General features: G+C 29.2%; 1 protein-coding gene and 1 long non-coding RNA gene across 2 annotated transcripts; both read left to right on the forward strand.

Moving 5' to 3' along the window:
- The first annotated feature begins 2,651 nt into the window (after nt 1-2,651).
- Nucleotides 2,652-5,263, forward strand: LOC114182452 (Pyridoxal phosphate (PLP)-dependent transferases superfamily protein). Its single transcript, XM_028069321.2, has one exon. It carries the CDS (start codon nt 3,210-3,212, stop codon nt 5,103-5,105), a length of 1,896 nt encoding a protein of 631 aa, XP_027925122.2. The 5' UTR covers nt 2,652-3,209; the 3' UTR covers nt 5,106-5,263.
- Nucleotides 5,264-11,885: 6,622 nt separating this feature from the next.
- Nucleotides 11,886-13,475, forward strand: LOC146887288 (uncharacterized). The gene is made up of 2 exons (XR_014994283.1): nt 11,886-12,198; nt 13,272-13,475. It is a non-coding gene; the product is annotated as an uncharacterized LOC146887288 (long non-coding RNA).
- Nucleotides 13,476-23,653: the final 10,178 nt, after the last annotated feature.

Below are 23,653 nucleotides of genomic sequence, written 5' to 3' on the forward strand. Positions count from 1 at the left end.
TTTTCTTAACTTTTGTTCTTTTAGTATCTAGTATGTATGTTTTAGTAAAAAATATATCATTTTTTCTTCGCTGAACATATTATGAATTTATAATCTTCGTTTTAGCGTATTATTTTATTAAAATGAAATGTTAAAAAAAAAAACATGATTTCAATAATCAAGCATTATTTTTAGGATTAAATGTATTTTGTTCCTTAACTTTATAATTAGTCAATTTTAAAATTTTAAATTAATTAAGTCCTTTATCTTTTGAATTACGGATATTTAATCATTTTGATAAAATTTTGTTAGATTTATTTGATGTTTCGTTCGCATTTCAAGATTGTATATGAGTTGTTTATTCTGATTGATACATTTTATTTTAATGTTAGGTCAAATACTATTAATGTTAAATAAACTTAATAAAATTTGATTAAAATGACTAAATTTACGTATTTTGAAAGCTTAAATACCTTTTTGGTCATCATTTTCGTAGTGTTTGTTGCGGATGGTCCTCATTTTGATAGAATGTTTAAAATGATCCTCATGTTCGTAATTCGTGTTTTATTTGGTCTTTTTCTGTAATGTCGTTTAATTCACAATGCTTCTTTAATGAATTAAACGGCATTACAGAAAAAGACCAAATAAAACACGAATTGCGGAAATGATGACCATTTTAAACATTCGGTCAAAATGATGACCATTTTAAACATTCTGTCAAAATGAGGACCATTCACAATAAACACTACGAAAATGAGTACCAAAAAGATGTTTAAGCCTATTTCAAAAGACGAAAAACTAAATTGGTCCAAAATTTTAAAATTAACTAATTATAAATATAATACTTTTAAGTTGCATAAATCAATACAATATTTTGGTTTGTCCCCACATCCAATAATTATTTGTTGTATAGCATGCAACATTTTTTTTTCTTTTCCAATAATTGCACACACTTTATACAAGAACATTTAAATTTATCCTCTTGTCTTCACTTCTTCTCCATGAATATGCCTTACTATATAATTGTACTAATGAGTCCTTTATCTCTCCCTGTCTAATCATGCTACACCATACCATACCTTAATCATTCAATAACGCAAGTTTTATCCAGACAAATTAATAATAATTCAACCCTTAGTGTTGAAAATATCACTTAATATTAAAGATCAAAACTTTATGGAAAAATTATGAAAATTCTTAACTATATGAAAAAAAAAATTATAATTTTTTTATTATAGTTCTATTTGGTTCCTATAAACAAACAATTCATATATAAAATATATCTATAGGTTTAATAAATTTTAAATTCCTAAAACAAATTGTTTAATGTTTTTGGTCTGATATTTTTCAAAATAATTTTAAAACTGATGTATAATAAGAATGTTAACAGTGTCATGATTTGTTCCATCAACAAAAAGTCCAATGGAATGTTTACATTTTTGTTTTTGAAAGGTATGGTTTAAATCTCTTTTCCAGTGGTCCAATATAATCATGAATAAGTGATGAATAAAAATTGTAATTTATAAAAAAAAAATACATATGATTATTTTTTGAAACTTCTTGATACAGTGACCTATTGGAATTCCAAGACTGAAATCGTTAACAAATAAAAACAACAGGATAAAAACATAAATAAAAATTGTTTAAGAGCTAACAACAAAAATGAAAAAAAAAAATCAGGAAACAAAATAATGTTGAACTTCACAGAAAGAAATAAAATAAAGAGTACTTTATTTAATAGGACAATATCTCACTTCTCTTTCTCTGAAATTGAACCTCTCGTCCTTACATAATGGCAAATTAAATAAAGACCACTTTTTGCTTCCCCTCCACACAACACTAACAAACAAACCCTGATCAAATCTCATTCTTCAACACCACCAATAATCTCTCACCCATTACTTCTTATCAGAAAACCAAAAACTATGTATGATTTTTTTTTTTTTTCTGGTTACTATCTTAGTTAATTTTATGTCTTTTGATGACCGAATCATGATGTCATTTCTAATATTACTCTCTCAAAAACTCGACTTATTTTAAATTATAAAAAGTAAATTTTAAATATAATTCAACCATACAAAACTAATTTATAAGTCAAATTCTACGTTGATTTATTCATAATATAAATTTGTCTTATTTTTAATTAATATAAAATCTTTGATCGTTATCAGATTATATAAGGATTAATTATATTTTTGGTTCCTTAGTTCTAAGTGAAAATTAAAATTAATGACTCTTTGAAACTTTAGACCAATTTAGTCCATCATTTTTAAAATTGTGTGAATTTAGTCTTTTTAAACAAATTTTGTTAAATTTAGTTGATGTTTCAAATATTTCTTAAAGTTAACATCGAAGCGAAAATACAAAAATGTGTCAAACGGTATAAAAAAACTCAAAAATTATCATGAAATACATATGAAATATCAGATAAAGTTAACAAAATTAAATTTAAAAGACTAAATTTATACATTTCTAAAGTTGAGAAACTATATAAGATCAAAATTAAAAAAAAAAGATTAATTCTAATTTTCACTTAATGAAGGAAAAAAAACATATTTAATTTGTTATACCATTATATAATTATACATGTTACGTATGACCATCATCTTAAATACCTTTCTTTGGAAAAAAACAAATATCTTCTCTCATCTTTGCCTATGTCAAATGCATGATTTTAAACAGTTAAGGGTCATCACTTGCAATAGTTTAATAACACAAATGGACAAATGAGACTAACCCAAAGAACAAAAACAATTGGTATTGGAAGGGAAAGGTACAATCCACCAAAGTACAACTCAACAAACACTTCAATTACGTGCAACAAGAAACATATAAATTTTTTAAGTACTTCTTGAAAGGAAATTTTCAAAATCATATGCACATTACCATCAATAGACCAAATCAAAGGGTTTTCAGATTGATTGAATTAACAAAGCAAGCAAACTATGCAAGACCAAGTCCAAATTGAATTACATTACATATCACCCTTTCGATAGTTTCAACTTTCATCATACATTCATTCATACATTGCCGTATCAGCCAGCTAAATCCAAGCCAAAAATATTATAAACAAAAAAGAATAGAGATTCCGTTGTTATCTTTGTGTGCTCTTCTCCTATGCCGAATGGCACAAAGCATCAACAAATCCAATAGGCAATAGCTGTTAAAAATGTCAAACTGATACATATATATATACCAAACGTGTCTCAGAGTGCATAAACAAAAAGAAAATGCAGACCCTTAATGAGGTCTCACAAAAGTGCCCTCAATGTTGTTGCAGCTGCACAACACCGTTTTTCAACTCTACAATTTCATCACACAACACAACACCACCGAAACTCAGGAACAGTTCTGCAGAGTGGCGCCACAGTTTTGCAGTCACAACAACATCATCTATATTCCCAAACACTCAATTCACCAACCATGAGTCTCTTCCATCACTTCATGAATCATTCAATGAGTTCACCAAAGTCTTCCCTCAGTATTCTGATACTGAACAAGTTGACTATGTCAGAGCCAAGGACTATTTCCAGCTCTCACTCTCCAACCAAACTTGCCTTGATTACATTGGCATTGGCCTTTTCTGTTACTCTCAGCTTCAACACCAATTACCCTCATCTTCAGTTCCTCAAACACCCCAATTTCAACCCAATTACTCAGACATTCCTTTCTTTAGCATACACTCCAAAACTGGTAGCTTGAAGACTTTGCTGCTTCATGGGGGACAAGACTCAGAATTTGAGGGTGCAATGAGAAAGAGAATCATGAGTTTCCTTAACATATCAGAAAATGACTACTTTATGGTTTTCACAGCAAACAGAACCTCAGCTTTCAAACTTGTGGCAGATTCATACCAATTCCAAACTAGTAGGAGGCTTTTGACAGTTTATGACTATGAGAGCGAGGCTGCGGAAGCAATGGTTAGTTCCTCAGAGAAGAGAGGTGCAAGGGCCATGTCAGCAGAGTTCTCATGGCCTAGGCTGAGGATCCAGTCAAAAAAGTTGAGGAAGATGATTGAGAGTAGGAGAAAGAAGAAGAAAAGAAAAGGCCTTTTTGTTTTCCCACTTGGTTCAAGAGTTACAGGAGCAAGATACCCTTATCTGTGGATGAGCATAGCACAGGAGAATGGATGGCATGTGCTGGTTGATGCATGTGCATTGGGGCCAAAAGACATGGATTGCTTTGGCCTCTCTCTCTTTCAACCAGATTTTCTTATTTGCTCTTTCTATAAGGTCTTTGGGGCAAACCCTTCTGGTTTTGGATGCCTTTTCATCAAGAAATCTGCCATTTCCAGCTTGGAATCTTCCCCTTCAGCAGGAATTGTCAACCTTGTACAAGATTCTTCTTCTGTCACTGACTTAGAACTTATACACAATACAACATCAACATCCCCACATGAAGAAAAAAAACCATTTCCTTTGTCATCTTTCTCTGGTCCAATGCAAAGTAAACAATCTGAAGTAGTTGAAGAAGGAGAACCAACTGATACAAATCTAAAAGCTCCTCAATGTTCTGAGATTGAGGAGATGCAAGAGCCAGTTCAGACCCTTGAGAAAAGCAATGTCCAAGAAAGTGGCATCCAATGTGGGTGCTTAGACCAAGTTGATTCTTTGGGATTGATTCTCATCACTAACAGGTCAAGGTACCTTATCAACTGGCTAGTGAACTCTATGTTGAAGCTTAAGCATCCTAATACACAAGGGGTTCCTTTGGTGAAGATTTATGGTCCAAAGGTGAAATTTGACAGAGGGCCAGCTTTGGCATTCAATATATTTGATTGGAAAGGTGAAAGGGTTGAGCCTGTGCTTGTCCAGAAACTGGCTGATAGAAGCAACATCTCTATCAGTTATGCATTCCTGCATCATATTTGGTTTGCAGATAAGTATGCAGAAGAGAAGGGAAAAGTCCTACAAACCAAAGTGGTGACAACAACAACAACAACAACCAACAAGAAGAAGAAAGATAGGGTTGGAATCAGTGTGGTTACTGCTGCACTTGGCTTCATTGCTAATTTTGAAGATGTGTATAAGCTTTGGGCTTTTGTTTCTAAATTCCTAGATGCTGACTTTGTGGAGAAAGAGAGATGGAGATATCTTGCCATCAACCAGAAAACTATTGAGGTTTAGTTTATCCATTGAGTTTCATTTATTCTTCAGGATTATGGGTTTGGAAGACTCCATAAACTGTGAATTCTGCAAGTAAAAAATAATTAATTACAACATACATTATTCATTCATTTGTATGACTGATTTCAGAAACTATGTGGATAATTCGTTATGTCAAATATATACTTTGTTTCTTGTGTTGTGCCGTCCTAGCATATGGATTATGGCAGGTCCATAACTATAGCAAACATTTCTCTTACAAATCTTATGAAGAGTCTCTCCTTAAACAAAAAAAAAATAAGAATCAAAGCATCATGTTGAAAACATTAATGTTGTTAGCTATCAAATGTTGAAAACATTGTCAGTTATATTTGTCAATTTGTGGTTTATAAACTTCAATCTTGAATTCTTATTAGGTAGAGTTAATTTTTTTAATGACTTATTGATTCAACTATCTCTTCCCCCATTGTCTCATTGACCTTAAACTGTACCTAGACGAGTTCCATTAACTCTATAGAACAAATTTGAAACTAATTTGACATTGTTTATTCTTGAATCGTCATACAACAATTGAACATGCTACTGCTCGTGCTGCAAAGTAAGTTTTCCTCACATATGGCAAAAGAAAAAATAAATAAAAAGTTCAAATGATTTGACTTATTCTCACGAGGTTAAACTAAGTTATATATTGTAAAGAATAATAATAATAAATTTTATAGTAATTCTCAATGTTTATTCATAGTTTTCTTTTATGTGAATTCTTTATAAGAACAGCCTCTTCTTTATAATTATAATGATATTTTGACGTGTCTTATTTATATTTAAGTAGCAAAGTCTAAAGAATTTACTTTTCATTAGGTGAATTTAATTGCAACTTTAACTAATAGCTACTTATATAATTGTTATTTTTATATCTTTTAGACTAATTCAGACATTTCTTGTATTTTTATGTAAGGAATAAGAGTTACTTAATCTTATGCATTTTTTTTTTCTTGCTTTCGAATCTTTAGTCTAAAAGATTTATGTATCTTTGGCCATGAGATTAATCTTTCTGGCTTAAATTGATTTAATTTTAAATTTTTTATTAAACTAAATGTTGTTATAGTTCTGTAAAAGTTCCAAACCTGATAGGTTTCTTGGTGGATGGAAGGCATGGAGGCAGAGACTTCAACTCATAATTATGAGTTTGCCCATGGTATGTTTACCTTCAATTTTATTTGCAAGTTTAATCTTGAAAATACGTTATTATTTCATGAAATATCATGCATATATTTGAGCACTTCCATGGTGCAACTACTTCAATAATTTAAAAATCAACTTTTGAGTCACTTGTCAACAAAATAGATATTATGAGTGATAAAATGAATTTATTAACATCTTCTTTTCATATATTATAATAGAATTAAGTAAAATATACATTTTCTAATTAAATTTTTTTAACCAACTAATTAGAAATTATGAAAAGATAAAATTAAAATCGAATGTAATAATAAATTACACGTAGAAATAAAATAAATATATAAAAAAAGTGACTCAAAAAATAACTTTTGAAACCTTGTCAATAAAATAAACATGAATAATGTAAGGCCCTAGAAAATGGCATTTTAAAAGTGATAGTGGTTTAAAAATAGTGAGACTCGATTATTTTAATATTAAAAGATTTTAGTATAAATAGAATTGTTATAAACGAGTTTCATTATTTTAAAACACACCATCTCTCTAGAAATCACTTTTCTAGAGTTCTCTAACTTCTCTCTAGAGGTTCTATCTCTCTGGTCGTCTGATTGAAGAACCGAGACCGTAGGATTGATCCTCTCGGCGAGCTCTTCAAATTGGACCGATCAGTTTCTTCGTTCGCGTAAGTTGAGTTTTCGCTCTTTATTTTAGTCTTTTTCTGTTTTTTGTTGCATGTAGGCCCTCTTCCACTTGCATGCGACGTTTTAATCATTAGTATGAGTCTCTGCTGATCAGTGATCATAACGGTATGTCCTGATCGTTCTTATGATGTTTCTATGTGTAGATAGAGCATCCTGTGGAGTTAGAGGTGTTGACGTTTTTAAGGCGTTGATGTTTATAAAGTTGTCTAAACAGGATAACAGGTAAGGGAAGCTAACTATTTTACTTGAATTTCATCTAGAAATCATTCTAATGACTTTGAATTGCATGATTGATTATTGTATGAGTGCTTGAATTGTGTAATTGAGTGTATGCTAAGATTGTGCTAGATTTCTTTACTGTTGCATGTGAGAAAAGATTGGGAATCTGGTATTTTCGCCTAAGCGAGCAGCTCTCGCCTGAGCGAAAACACCATAAACTCATCCCCTGTTTCTGCGCGAGATCTCGCCTAGGCGAGCCAGTCTCGCTTGAGCGAGAGTCATTCTCGTCTCAGCGAGACAACTTAGCCTGAGCGAGAATTCGCCCAGAGTTTGGGTTGTTCTCTGTTTTGAGCCTCACTCAGGCGAGAATGACTCGCCTAAGCGAGAGAGCCTTTTTGCCTAGGCGAGACCTTCTAGCTTGGGCGAGAAACCCTGCAGTTGAGTGTCATTTCTTTGTTTCTAATGGATGAAGCTATGTTTGAATGTTAAAATATGAACTTAGTTATGATATGCATGAATTGTTATGACTGGTAATATGTGCGGTGAAATTGCATGAAGTTGGAATATGAGAAGAAGTGGTTGAACTAGGATTTCAAGGGAAATTCTAAGAGAAATGTTTTAGTGTATGTAAGGACATAAGGACTCAGTTTTGGTTGGTATCCTGACGCTCCTAGTAACCATTAAGACTCATGTAGAGTATGATGGATTACGTCGGGGGGAATAGCAGGAGGTCCTGGTCTATGGACCCGATCCACCATAGAGGTGATGGGACTTACCCTGGGAGTGGTTGGGTGATAACCCCTTGTGTCCAAACTCTGCAGAGTTTGGGAACCATTGCAGGTGCAAGCCACCAAGAGATCCGATGTCGCTTACATAATCCGGATATTGAGTCTAGAGTCATGTAAATGTGTTGTGGTGGTCTATATGATTCTGGTGATAATGAGAAAGATTGCGTGGTTTCTGTTTATAATTGAACTGCATGATTCCTTAATCAGATTAGCTTACCCTTGCTTTTTGTGTTCCTGTCTTGTGTTGTATGTTTCCTTTTGCGATGATCACCTATTCGGTGGGAGCAGATGTGGTTGCAGTGTCAAAGACACTTCTGGAGGATGAAGAGCCATCGTGTTAGTGTTGAAGAGGAGGTTTCCAATAGGAGCTTTAGCAGTGGCCAGTAGTACAGAGTTTATTAGTTTAGTTTAAGTGTATAAGTGATATATTTTTATAGTCAATACCTTTTGTAAGACTGTATTAATATATTGGGTACACTGGATTATCTGTTTTGGAACTATGATGAAACTTCCTATTTTTATTAGTTTTAAGCTGTTGAAATTGGGATGTTACATTTATGGTATCAGAGCAGTTCGTCCTTAGGATGACCTGAGAGTTGTGAGTTTGTCATGTCTTTTTTTGTGTTGGAGTTCGAGTTTAGTAGAGTTCGTCTTTGAAACCGAAAGTATTAAGAACAGAAAACGTCTTGATAAAGTAATGAGGGTGCACACTCATGACTAGATCAAAGATTATTTTCCTTTCTTAATTTTACTGGTTTGAGAAAATAAGAGAGATAGAGAAAAGTTTTGGCTATCAATAGATGTTAGAGTTTTGCTTTCTGTGTCTATGTTTGTTTTGTTGCACCTCTGTGGTTTGCGTTTAGTGTTTATAGTGATAGAGGAATGTAGATTCAACGTCAACTTGACCTGCTTACCTTTGTGAGGGTTGGATATAGCTTTTGAGATAACTTTTTGTCTCAAGGATATAGGTTTGTTGTATGAAGTAGATCGATGAGCGAGGAAAGTTAAGCTTTGGGTTAGTAGACTGGATAAAGAGGTTAAAATTTAGCGTCAATGTTTAGACTAAGGAAGCTTCAAGGGCAGGCTCACGAGATCAAATTTCACAAGTTTTCCAAAAGGAGTTGAGTTCAAAGGTTAGAAATATTGAAGATATCAGTGTATGCTAGCGCAACAATGTTTGGGAAAAATTAACTTGGTTCTACATCATGGCAATTCTGAGGTTCAGAGTTATCTAGATACATGCAATGTTAGGAGAAGTGTCATTAGATATAGTCGTAAGACCATATCTAGTGCTTTATTGGATTGGTGGAAGAGAAACAGTTGGTAGATCCTAGGTTACAGAAAATAATGAGATTGTTTGGCATCGAGCAAGCTAATAAAGATAAAGATCGTGAAGTGTAAAAAGACGACAAATCCCTAGTGGGAGGTTAAGACATATCAGAGTTTGAGGATCAATTAGGTAAGATGATGTTTCCTAAGTAGAAAGAGAAATAATATGTGGATGAGAATGAAGTGGCATAAAGGTTTCATATTAGGTTCAATCAGAAGGAGATGCTTGGATCTTTTCAGTAGACAGCGGGATGTTTCAAGGAAAAATAATTCATGAGCATAAGCATTGACTTTGGGGATGAGGTAGAGAAATCCAAGTGTGGGGAGAAGAAGTGAACCGTTAAGTTTGATCTTGTGGGAACAATAAAAGCTAGAGAAGGCAGAGTACCGTAAATAATGAAAAGAGAAGAAAAATCTTAAGTAGTTAAAATGGTGTCTACGGTAGTTGGTGTTGGAGTTGTTAATGCAAATTATCAAATTCAGAAGGTGGTGTTTGGGATATGAGTTTTGCTTTCGTTCGTGATCATAAAACCTTGGTGTCGTCAATATGATAAATGAGTCATGGTTAACTGCAAGGAAGAGTTGGAGTTTGAGCTAGTAGTTTTTCTTCTATGGCGAACAAGTAAATGTTTCTTGGACGTGTGGTATGTTTCGAGGTGATCAAATGATTCAAATTCAAAGTTAACTTAAATTGTTTCCTTTACAAGGTTTGAGAGCACAAATCTCAAGGGTGACTTGGTTGTTTTCCAAGCTCATTCTGGTGGAATGTGGTATCATAGGAAGTAATGTTCCTTGTTTCAAGAAGGTGAGTAAATGGTTGTGCATCAATGTATGGAACAAGTTGAAAAGTGAAGACAGAGTGTTATCGGTATGAGTGTTTATCTAGTAAAGGCCGCGAAAAACATATGCAAGGGATCTTAGTGGTGAAGCAGTTTTAGTTATGTTATGAAGCAGATGTTAGAACAATCACCGACAAACGGTGGGATTCATTATGGCATTGATATATGAAACGTAACCAGTATCAATAGTTTTACATTGGATGGTTTTGCTAAAAGTGTGGAGTCAAGACAACAAGTGGAGGAGTCCTTAAAAAAGCAATGGTTTAATCGCAGTGTATCATCGTTAGTAATCTAGTCTAACAAAGTTTGGAAAGAGAAGTAATTATATGTTAAGATCTACGCCTGTAAGTGGTTAAGATGAGTGGAAAATGTCTTAAGGGAAAGGAAGTTCATAGAGTGACTTTAAGTAAGGTTTTACAAGCAAATTATTATCAAGGTTTCGTGACAAGTTTCTCAAGTGTGAAGAGAGTCGTCAAGACGTTGAAGAAAAACATGATCGGCGCTTTAATGATTGATTATTCTTTTGCAGTTTATTGTGGTTAAACACATCATATGTGAAAATGGTTGTTGATCAGAGTGACGCAACAGAATAATGGTGGGATGTACTTATCAATAGTGGGAAAACAGAAAAAGAGGGGGTATCTTACTCTTAACCTGGTGGTTGATGTGGTAGTGAGTTCTCTAAAACAACAGATGTGTCAGTGTTATGAAGATTTGTTAAAGATGTTTAGTGATCATCAACAGCTAGAAGTATGGAGTTGCATAGAGGGAAATGGATAGGAAACGAGAGAGCAAAATCAAGTTATGGTTTTGAGTTGTGCTATCACCGTAGAAGTGGAAAAGTGCTAGTATATGTTTTAAGCGGAAAGAGAATTGCAGTGGTTGGTTCGACAATGAAAAGTAAGAATTGGTGGAGAGATGGTTGAAGATTAAAGGGTTTAATAAAATGCTGAGAAAGTGTCAGAATTTGGGGTCGTTGTTGCCACAAGTGAAGGGTCTACTCTGGAAGTGGGATAGCATTATTATGGACTTTGCTGCCCTGGTCAAAGTCAGTATGAGAAACATGATGTCATGAGGATGGTGGTGGATAGGGTGGTCAAGAATGTTATGAAGTTGTGTGTGACCAAATCAGATGAGTGGTACCTCAAGGAAGAAACTAGATAATGAGAAGTGATAACAATCGCGTTCTAGGTTGAGATCGGTTGCAAATCTTTACATTTTGGTAAACACCTACTAGAAGTAGTGGAGAACATATGGAAGGTGGGTCAGCATATCAGACATAAGTGGGTTGGTTAGGTGTCAATGATCATTCAAGTTTTAAGGTGGAAGGTGGAAAGTTACTTTGAAAGTAATGACTAATCCAATCTATATTGTTAAACATATATCACTTAGCACAGAGGCAGAGTTTTCAGTTAGTTTAGCTGTTGCAATCGTTAAGTTAGTCATGTCTAGGTGGTTGTTGTAGAGAACATGAGGAGAGCATGGTTTTCTTTCTATATGACGAGTGAATTTTCGGGGACGAAAATTTTTCTTGTTGGGGAGAATGTAAGGCCCTAGAAAATGGCGTTTTAAAAGTGATAGTGGTTTAAAAATAGTGAGACTCGATTATTTTAATATTAAAAGATTTTAGTATAAATAGAATTGTTATAAACGAGTTTCATTATTTTAAAACACACCATCTCTCTAGAAACCACTTTTCTAGAGTTCTCTAACTTCTCTCTAGAGGTTCTGTCTCTCTGTCGTCTGATTGAAGAACCGAGACCGTAGGATTGATCCTCTCGGCGAGCTCTTCAAATTGGACCGATCAATTTCTCCGTTCGCGTAAGTTGAGTTTTCGCTCTTTATTTTAGTCTTTTTCTGTTTTCTGTTGCATGTAGGCCCTCTTCCACTTGCATGCGACGTTTTAATCATTAGTATGAGTCTCTGCTGATCAGTGATCATAACGGTATGTCCTGATCGTTCTTGTGATGTTTCTATGTGTAGATAGAGCATCCTGTGGAGTTAGAGGTATTGACGTTTTTAAGGCGTTGACGTTTATAAAGTTGTCTAAACAGGATAACAGGTAAGGGAAGCTAACTATTTTACTTGAATTTCATCTAGAAATCATTCTAATGACTTTGAATTGCATGATTGATTATTGTATGAGTGCTTGAATTGTGTAATTGAGTGTATGCTAAGATTGTGCTAGATTTCTTTACTGTTGCATGTGAGAAAAGATTGGGAATCTGGTATTTTCGCCTAAGCGAGCAGCTCTCGCCTGAGCGAAAACACCAGAAACTCATCCCCTGTTTCTGCGCGAGATCTCGCCTAGGCGAGCCAGTCTCGCTTGAGCGAGAGTCATTCTCGTCTCAGCGAGACAACTTAGCCTGAGCGAGAATTCGCCCAGAGTTTGGGTTGTTCTCTGTTTTGAGCCTCGCTCAGGCGAGAATGACTCGCCTAAGCGAGAGAGCCTTTTTGCCTAGGCGAGACCTTCTAGCTTGGGCGAGAAACCCTGCAGTTGAGTGTCATTTCTTTGTTTCTAATGGATGAAGCTATGTTTGAATGTTAAAATATGAACTTAGTTATGATATGCATGAATTGTTATGACTGGTAATATGTGCGGTGAAACTGCATGAAGTTGGAATATGAGAAGAAGTGGTTGAACTAGGATTTCAAGGAAAATTCTAAGAGGAATGTTTTAGTGTATGTAAGGACATAAGGACTCAGTTTTGGTTGGTATCCTGACGCTCCTAGTAACCATTAAGACTCATGTAGAGTATGATGGATTACGTCGGGGGGAGTAGCAGGAGGTCCTGGTCTATGGACCCGATCCACCATAGAGGTGATGGGACTTACCCTGGGAGTGGTTGGGTGATAACCCCTTGTGTCCAAACTCTGCAGAGTTTGGGAACCATCGCAGGTGCAAGCCACCAAGAGATCCGATGTCGCTTACATAATCCGGATATTGAGTCTAGAGTCATGTAAATGTGTTGTGGTGGTCTATATGATTCTGGTGATAATGAGAAAGATTGCGTGGTTTCTGTTTATAATTGAACTGCATGATTCCTTAATCAGATTAGCTTACCCTTGCTTTTTGTGTTCCTGTCTTGTGTTGTATGTTTCCTTTTGCGATGATCACCTATTCGGTGGGAGCAGATGTGGTTGCAGTGTCAAAGGCACTTCTGGAGGATGAAGAGCCATCGTGTTAGTGTTGAAGAGGAGGTTTCCAGTGGGAGCTTTAGCAGTGGTCAGTAGTACAGAGTTTATTAGTTTAGTTTAAGTGTATAATTGATATATTTTTATAGTCATACCTTTTGTAAGACTGTATTAATATATTGGGTACACTGGATTATCTGTTTTGGAACTATGATGAAACTTCCTATTTTTATTAGTTTTAAGCTGTTGAAATTGGGATGTTACAAATAAAACAAAAATAAATATAACTGAAAAACAAATTTAAAATGTCAAAATGACTTAAAAATTAACTTTTGGAGCATATATCAACAAAATAAACATAGATAATAAAATAAATTTCCTAACGTATTCTTTTCATGTATAATAATAAAAATAAGTAAGATATATTTTTTTAAACAATCAAATACTTAGAAATTATGAAAATATATAATTAAAAAATGGATAAAAAAATAAAATAACATTTGACAACAAAATAAATATAAATAAAAAAATAAAAGACGAAAAACTTAACTTTTAAAACACTTGTAAACGAAATAAACATTGAAAAAACAAAACAAATATAACTAAAAAGCAAATTAAAAATATTAAATGATTTAAAACCTAATTTTTGGAACACTTCTCAACAAAATAAACATGAATAATAAAATAAAGGTTAAAATATTCCGTTAGTCCTTGTTTTTATATCAAAATCTCAATTTGATCCTCATATTTTTATTAGTCCAAATTAGGTCCATATTTTTGTAAATCAGTAACAATTAGGTCATTTTCGTTAGTATAGAACTAACACCGTTAAGTAGGTATCACATGTCAGTTCCTTGTTTTATTGATTTTTTTAATTTTTAAATTTTTTTTAAAATTTTCTTAAAAAAAATATTTATTCCATGTGTCACATTTGTAGTGTGCCATATTAGATTGACACATGGCACACTACAAACGTGACATGTGGTATAAATATTTAAAAAAAAATTAAAATAAAAAATTTAAAATTTTTTTAAAAATTTTAAAAAAATTTAAAAAATTTAAAAAAACGAGGAGCTGATACGTGGCATCTACTTAACGGTGTTAGTTCTATACTACCAGAAATGACCTAGTTGTTACTGATTTACAAAAATATGGACCTAATTGGGACTAATAAAAATACGATGACTAAATTAAGCTTTTGCGACAAAAACGAGGACCAACGGAGTATTTTAACCTAAAATAAATTTACCCGTCAACGAAATAAACATCGATAAAACAAAACAAATATAACTAAAAAACAAATTAAAAAATGTTAAATTATTTAAAATCTAACTTTTGAGACACTTTTCAACAGACATAAATAATAAAATAAATTTTTTCGAATCTTTTTTTCGTATATTATAATTATAATAAATATAAGTAAAATATATTTTTTTAAAATTTAACTTTATTAATTAATCACGTAATTGAATTTATGAAAAGATAAAATTAAAAATTAAATTTGATGAAAAAGTAAAATAACATGTTAAATAAATAAATAAAAATAAAAAATAAATGACTAAAAACTTAATTTTTAGGACATTTATCAATAATATATATATATATATATATATATATATATAACAAAATAATTATATTGAAAAGAAATAAAACAAATAAATAAATAGAGATAAAACAAAATATTTATAAACCAACACTATTCATCAACTCTCCGATGAAAAAGACACCTTTAATTCAATTAAATCAAAATCATCTGACTCACCATCATGTGTTTTTTTTTTCAGACACGCCACCATGTGTCTAGTTGAGCGTTTAAAAAGGCTTAAATGTGTGAGTCTTTACATATGTTATCATCTTTGTTTATATTGTACCCTTTATAGGATTTTTCTGTAAAGATATTTAGGAAAAAGATTAAAAAATTTATAAATTTAAATTTATTTTTAGATTATATATAAAAATAAAATTTTAAATAATTTACAGAATAGTTCCTACAGTTTTTTAGAAAAAAAATATACTTTTAATTTATGAAAAAAATATTTTTACCTTATTGCTTTGTTTTTCTCTCATAAGTTTATCAAACTTTAATCTTAGAAAAAGTTTAAAAAGTTCTAATAATTATTTTTAAAGAAACTTTCAATTCTTTACAAAAAATCATTTGAACCATTATATAATAATTATTTTATAAAATAAGGAAAACGTTTGTTTACCAGAGTTAATTAATTGAAAAACTTATAAATTTGGTGAAACGCTGAAGTTTGTCTGCATACTAACATTGATTGAATATATGTTTCAGAGTGAGATTTTTTCCAAAAGGGTAAAAAGTTTATTCACAAAAAAAATAATTCTAATTTGACATTTTTAAAATATAAATAAAAAATAAATTTAATTTGATATTTACTTTTATTTCCATAACATATTGCATACACAATTTATTTAAAAATGAAAAAAAAAATCCTCATCCAAAATGCCACACTCGAATGCACCCTAATTAAGAGTATGCAATGAAACCTAATTAATGAACAATGTACTTAAGTCACTAACCATTACCAGATCCAATTTAATAACATTTATTAGAAGAATTAATAAACATTAAGTTGATTAGTTTGACTTTTTTTTATTTTTGGTAGTATTTTTATGAACTCAGTTAAGTCCACCCTCAATAATGTAAGAGTTACTAGCTTGAACACGACACGAGATTCCTTTTATAACATTTCTTTCATAAGTTATTCTGATCAAAATTTAATGTATAGAAGTTAATGAATCTCAGTAAATACAAAGATACCATTTCGTATTGAAAAAGCTATTATCATTAATAAAATTGCAGTAACATGATGAAAAGAGAAAACATGATTAATAAAGAATAAAAACTAATTTGAAATGAACTAGTCATAGTTTATAAAATTTATATATATATATATATATATAATTAATATTATTTATATTATATACCTTAATATATGAATAAAAAGTTTTTTTTTTCTATTTAGCAAAATTTACAAGGACTTTGTAATATTAAAATTGAAAATGAAAACGGCTAAACAAAAGTGAAGATATTTTATAAGTACTTAGTTCATCTTACAAGAGTGCAATATTTTAACCATTTAACTTTTTAAAAATTGATTGATGTTCTCAGATCTCAATTTCAATGAAACATTAATTTCTTATAAGTAAAATTGTTTAAAAAAGTTATATATTGCTATAGTAAAAAGTGTGTTGTGAAATTATTCTAATAAAATTGATTTAAAAGATAATATATTTAATGGTATGTTCATTAAGTGTGAAACTATCTTAACATGCATCTATTGTTGGAGGAAGTACTCATTTTAAAAATAAAAAAATGGAAATCATTGAGAGAAATTAAAACCCTGGCTGATGCTAATGTTTTAGTTTTGTTGATGAAGTCAACAACCATAAACTGATATAATAAATAACATTTATTATAAAAATAAGAGCAATAACATATGGATAGTGGTTAAGTATCATGTGTGAGAATGAAGAGAGAAGAAAAAATAATAAATATGATAAATTGATCTATGCAAAGAAAGCTATGACTACATCTTAATAGTCAACTACATCTTTTATATATATATATATATATATATATATATATATATAAGCATGAATTAAACCAATTAAATTAAATATATTACTTCCAATTATCCAAACAATCAAAACATGTTTAAATACAGTTTGAAATAACTTCTCTAACCTATCAATCACTTGTAGTCCAAGTAATAGGTAAAAAAGATTTGGATCGTACAATAAACCATAGAGACATAATGCAACATCATCAAACATTTTCAAATGTAAGTCAAAAGATAAACTAATTGAGATAATTCTTTTTCTTAATTGACAATAAAAGGATACAAAAATGCATAATAGGAAAATGAGAAATATTAGAACAAATTTACACTTAGACCAAAATGAATCGAAAAATTATGTTTTGACAAAGTTTTATGGACAAACTTTTGATAATGTACAGGTAACAATACTTCAATGAAAGAAAAAAATATTTGATGTAATTTGGAAAGAAAAAAAATGTTTAGTTTATATTAAAAAATAAACTTTATCAAACTTTATTAAAAAACAATTTATCAAAGTATCATAATCCAAATGAATTTTAATAAAATTACATGATAGGACTTCTTTTTCCAATAAAAATGAGAATTTTGGTCATGAAGATTTTAGAACAGAAAGAAACTTACTCACAAATAAATTTTAATCAATAAAAATTTATCTTTACTTTATCATAATCTAAGGATACTATTTAATCAAGAAAATGATGAAAATTGTTTTTAAAAAAAATCAGAGATGAAAGAGGAAAAAAAAAAGAATTAGAGAGATATATATTTTATAAAAAGAAATGACACCTATCAATGTTTTTAATCTTCCTAGTAATAAGATTTTTTGTCCCAAAATATTCACTTCCAATTCCTAAGTGAAGTCTCTTAATATTGAATCCAGATAAGATTTTAACTGGTGTAGGGACTTGATTTCTCATTCACTTCTTAGTTTTCATTATGATTCTAATTAGGGATGACAATGTCGACCGGCCCGTACATCGCGGGCTGGACTGCTTTGTCCTGCACAATTTATGCGGATTGCAATCATTAGTACACTCTACACATCACTTGGCTTGCGAGCTCGCGGACTGATCCGCTTTTTATTTATTTTTTAATTTTTTTTTATTTTTTATAATAAAACTTTCAATGTTTAAAAATTGTGAAACTTTAAGAAATTCACAAAATTAAGTAAAGATTTTGGGGAGTTGGATGATAAATTAATAATTTAACATTTTCATCATATTCATATTCATACTCATACTATGACATACACAATGTATTCTTTCTTTAAATTTTAGCACATTAAAAAATATATAATATTTGTTTTTTCCAGTTATACAAGAATTTAGAATGTTAATGCAAGAGTACATACAAAAAGTAACTAATATACACAAGTGCAATTTTTTTTTATGCGAGCTTGTAGGTCGACCCGTGCGAACCGCGAGCTTATGCGAGCCGGGCTACTGCGAGTCCGCGGGTTCACTATCCTGACCCACCCTGCGTTTTTTTCGAGCCAAATCCATATTATTAGGGATGGCAACGGGGCGGGGCGGGTACGGGTATCATGATCCCATCCTCATCCCCATAATAAAAATTCATCCCCATCCCCATCCCCAAACCCAACGGGTATACAACTTTTGACCCATCCCCATCCCCACCGGGTAACGGGTATTTTCTTATACCCATACCCATACCCATTTTTTTATTGTTCCATATATCAATTAAATATTTTTTATAAAAAAAATTTAAAAATCACACCAACGGAATCATGATACTATCAAAATATTCAATATTAAAATAACATACTCTTTTTGATTTTCATGATGTCAAATATTAAGAAAAATATTATAATAGTATAAATCTCAAATTAAAGTATCAAATAACAACTAAATAAAATTCAAATAATTATATAAAAGCTAAAAAATTACACATTACTAAAATTTTATAATAACCAAAATATTTATTAATTTTACAAATGATCAGTGGTTTCATTTGCATTCGATCCACCTACACATAGAAAAAAAATGAAAAATTAGATATGATATAATAATTGAAATTGAAAATTTTAATTACTAGAATATAATGTACCTTCTTCATCAGATTCATTTTCACTCATGAGAACATCTTTTCCTTTTAATTTTTTAACACCTACAAACACCAAATGTAGAATATTAGATGAGAATTCACAAAAAATACTAACAAAAAATATTAATAAATTTGAGTAACTTACCTAGATGGTTTGAGTTCCATATCCAACTTCTTGTACACATCAAAGCCTCTATAGTAATATGATGAAGTCGACTACGGTGAGAAGTTAATATCTGACCACCAGTACTAAAAGCAGATTCAGAAGCTACAGTTGTTATTGGAATAGCTAAAACATCCCTTGCAATTACTTGAAGGGTTGGAAACTTTAACCCATTTGTTTTCCACCATGATAGGATATCAAATTCTTGTGTAATCGGCAAATTATCTTCTTCCAAGTAATAATCCAACTCTGTTTTCATAACTGTAGTTCTAGATTTTTTCTTTTTTGCCATAAACTCTAAAAATTCATTCGCATTATTATTAACATCCTTTCCCAACTCCAATGATGTAGCTCTATAAGAAGAAGTTTCATTCTTTTTTGATTGATATTCCAAAACCAAATCATAGCACATTTGACGAATCCTACTAAGTTTCAGATCAAAATCATTACCATACAATTTATAAAAATAATATTCTAACATGTCCATCTTGTACCTTGGATCTAAAACTGAAGCAATTGTCAATATGTTATATAACAAAAAACAAAAAGAATGAGAAATATGTTATATATATATATATATATATATATATATATATATATATATATATATTATATTATATTATATTATATATTATATTACTATGTATATATATATATATTATATGTGTGGATATCTTATGTTTATATATATATATATATATATATATATATATATATAATTATTTATATATATTATATTATATTATATATTATATTATTATTATTATGTATATATATTATATGTGTGGATATCTTATGTTTATATATATATATATATATATATATATATATATATATATATATTTTATAGATATATATTTATTTTAAGTATATATTATATTATATTATATAATAATATAAATATAATAATATATATTATATTATTATGTATATATATTATATGTATATGCGTAGATATTTTATGCTTTTATATATATATATATATATATATATATATATATATATATATATATATATATATATATATATATATATATATATATATATATATATATATATATATTCTTTTAAATTTTTATAAATTTGTAATGTTATAAATTTGTTTATAAAAGATCTCACTAGTTAAATGATTAATTTGTTTTATACGTATATATTATATATATTATATTATATTATTATGTATATATATTATATGTATATTATATTATATTATATTATATTATATTACATGTATATGTGTATATATATATATATATAAAAGTATATTTTATTTATATGTATATATACTATATTATATTATATTATATTATATTATATTATATTTTATGTGTAAATATATTATTTATTTATATATATTTTTTAGATTATTTAATAAATTATAAATAGTTTAGTAATTTAAGCGGGGACGGGTATTTGGGCGGGTATATATATATCCCCATCCCCATCCCCATCCCCATCCCCAGTTGAAAATTTCGGGTATTACCCATACCCATACCCATACCCAGTCAAAGCGGGGATTCCCCGTTAAAACGGGGACGGGTTCGGGTGATACCCACGAACACGGGTTTATTTGCCATCTCTACATATTATCCCTAATTCTAACTTCAAAAGATAAATCATCCATGATTTAAATTTTATTTAATTTCCAAATTTGGAAAAGAGATATAGTTTCTTAACCACCACACATAGAGATATTATAGTGTTGGCAAAGAGAAGAGGTAGAGTGAGTCCATAAACTAGTGGACCATAAAATTAAATCATTTTATGACTCTTTTGAATTAATAGTATATTTCACAAGAAAACTTGATAACTAGCAAAAATTCCAGAGTCTTACTCTATAATTTACGTCAAACTTTTATTATATTCAAGGAGTGTGCTAAAGTCAGTGGCGGACCGCCCTAACAGGCAGGGAGGGCCATGCCCCCCTCAAAAGTTTTAAAATTTTTTTATATTATATATATTTTAATTTTTTTCATATTATAGATATTAAAAAATTATATTATAATTAAATCAAATATTTTATTTTTTTATAAACATAATAATTAATGTTAATAAATAATAAAATATAAAATTAAACTTAACAAAAAATAAAGAATAAAAAGATTTATCAAGATATTTTTTTATTTATTATGGTTTGAGTTTTTCACAAATTGTTCTCATATTTTATTCTTATATGTTTTTTCTTGTTTTTGAAGAGAAAAATATCTATTATTTTTGCTCTTATTTCTCCTCTGTCCTCTTCCATGCTAATGGAAGAAAAGAATAAAGTAATTCTTTGGTCTCAATTGATAGTGAAATATTAGTTTAATAATTTATTTAATTATCCTCTTTTATATTAATTGTTTATTTCATGAATATAGAAGAAAAAATATTGTACTGTGTATTTTTTTATAACTGAATCTTGATTGTGGTTCCATTATATGTCTTGAGTTTCTCATAAATTGTTCTCATATCTCATTCTCAACTGTTTTCTTTTGTTTTTGAAGAGAAAAAAATCTATCATTTTTGCTCTTATTTATCCTATGTTCTCTTCCATACTTGAGGGAGAAAAAAAGAAGGTAATTATTTGGTCTCAGTTGATAGTGAAATATTAGTTTAATAATTTATTTAATGAGCCTGTTTTATATTAATTTTTATTTTATGAACATAGAAGAAAAAATATTATACTGTGTGTTTTTTTAACCAAATTTTAATTGTAGTTCCATTATAAGTCTTGAGTTTCTCACCGATTATTCTCACCTATCTTCTTTTATTTATGAAGAGTAAAAAATCTATTATTTTTGCTCTCATCTCTCAGCGGTTTTCTTCCATTCTCGAAGAAATAAAGAAGAAGGGGATTATCTCTTGTCTCACTTGATAGTAAAATATTAGTGTAATCATTTATTTAATCAGCCTCTTGTATATTAATTTTTTATTTTATGAAAATAAAAAAAAATATTGTACTTTGTGTTTTTTATAACTAAATTTTAAGTGTGGTTTGATTGTTATTGAATTTTCTTTTTTGCCAATTTTTTAAATATGTGTGATTTCTTTTTTAGTTATTATTATACTACATTATGTATTTATTTTTATTTTATTAGTGACAATAATTAAATATATAAACTTTTGATGTATTATTTTGGCTCTTCAAACAATTTTCGTCAAGATCTGGCTAAAATAACTATCATCTAACCTATAAGTTTTTAACATCTAAATATCTAAAATAATGGAATTCTACACTTTTTTTGTACTATCGTCAATATAATATGTTAATATTAACATTGTAACAATTGTTGAAGGTAAACTCCATTAAGATACAATCTCATCCTAACTTTCAAAATGACCCAAAACATGTGACCTCAATAAATTTTCTAAAAAATGATTTGTCGTTTTTAACTAAGCATGTATTTATACATGTTGTATAAATTTAAACATCAACCAGGTAAAATATTAGTAAATAATTTCATATTTCACTCAATATAAATTTGTTAAAGTAATGTTTTTTTTCCAACTAATTGAACCATAAATAATCAAATAATCGCAAAAGTAGAAATCTGAGAGATGTTAGACCAAAATTTCATTCACACTAAAATAATTTATGTTTGGATAGAAATACTTAAAAGCATGTGATAGGAATTATTATCACAAAAGAAAAGGATTTAAATAAAAAAATTCAAAAAAAAAATCTAAAAATAAAATAAATATACTCTAAATAAATTTTAAAGTTTCATAATTATTTCTCCCTTAATAATTACCCTATCCATACTATCCTATGTAACCGGGATCAAAATATTTAAAAAATTGGAGAGTGCTACTAACTTATGTCTTAACAACATTGTTTAAGATATAATAAATGAACATTGTAAAAATTAATTAGAAATCACAATATTAAATGAATCATAACTTTAATAATTATTAGTACATTTTTAATTTATTTTAAAGATAAAAATACTTATAAATGATATATATTTGTAATTGATTATTTATTTGATAAAAAAAGTTAAAAAAATAAAAAATAATAAACAACTATTTTTTAATGTTGTTAAAAATTTAAATATAATTAAACATAAAAAACCAGCAGAAAATAAATATTGTTTATTTTTTAAATATAAACAATATTATGTTATACATAATTTAATACTTAATTTTTAGACTTAAACAATATTCTAGAACACTGGTTATGATCTTTTAAAAATTTTAGAAAAAATAAAAAAGAATAAAAGAAACAAAGACAAAAAGAATTATTAAAAGAAATTACTTGTGGAGACTTAGACTCTGTCTAAATTAAAAGAAAACGTAAAATTCAATCAAAATAACTTAAATTAAAAAAATTACTTTATATAAAGTTTAATACTTCGTGTTTGAGATTTTTATTTTTTTTAATTGAAACTATTTTAAATTTTTTTCTTAAAATAATAATTTTTTAGTATGAGCGATTTTATTAAATTTTTCTCAATATATTCTTTGTTAATCAGTCATTTTCAACTTGATTTTAAAATTGAAATTAAATAATTAATAATTTTAAAGCTTGTTTACCATAAAATAAATTATTTATCAAAAACATAAATATAAAATTATATATAAAAAATACC

Source organism: Vigna unguiculata, chromosome 4 (assembly GCF_037176805.1).
Source record: "Vigna unguiculata cultivar grain cowpea cultivar isolate G323 ecotype 2 chromosome 4, ASM3717680v1, whole genome shotgun sequence".
Lineage (NCBI taxonomy): Eukaryota > Viridiplantae > Streptophyta > Magnoliopsida > Fabales > Fabaceae > Vigna > Vigna unguiculata.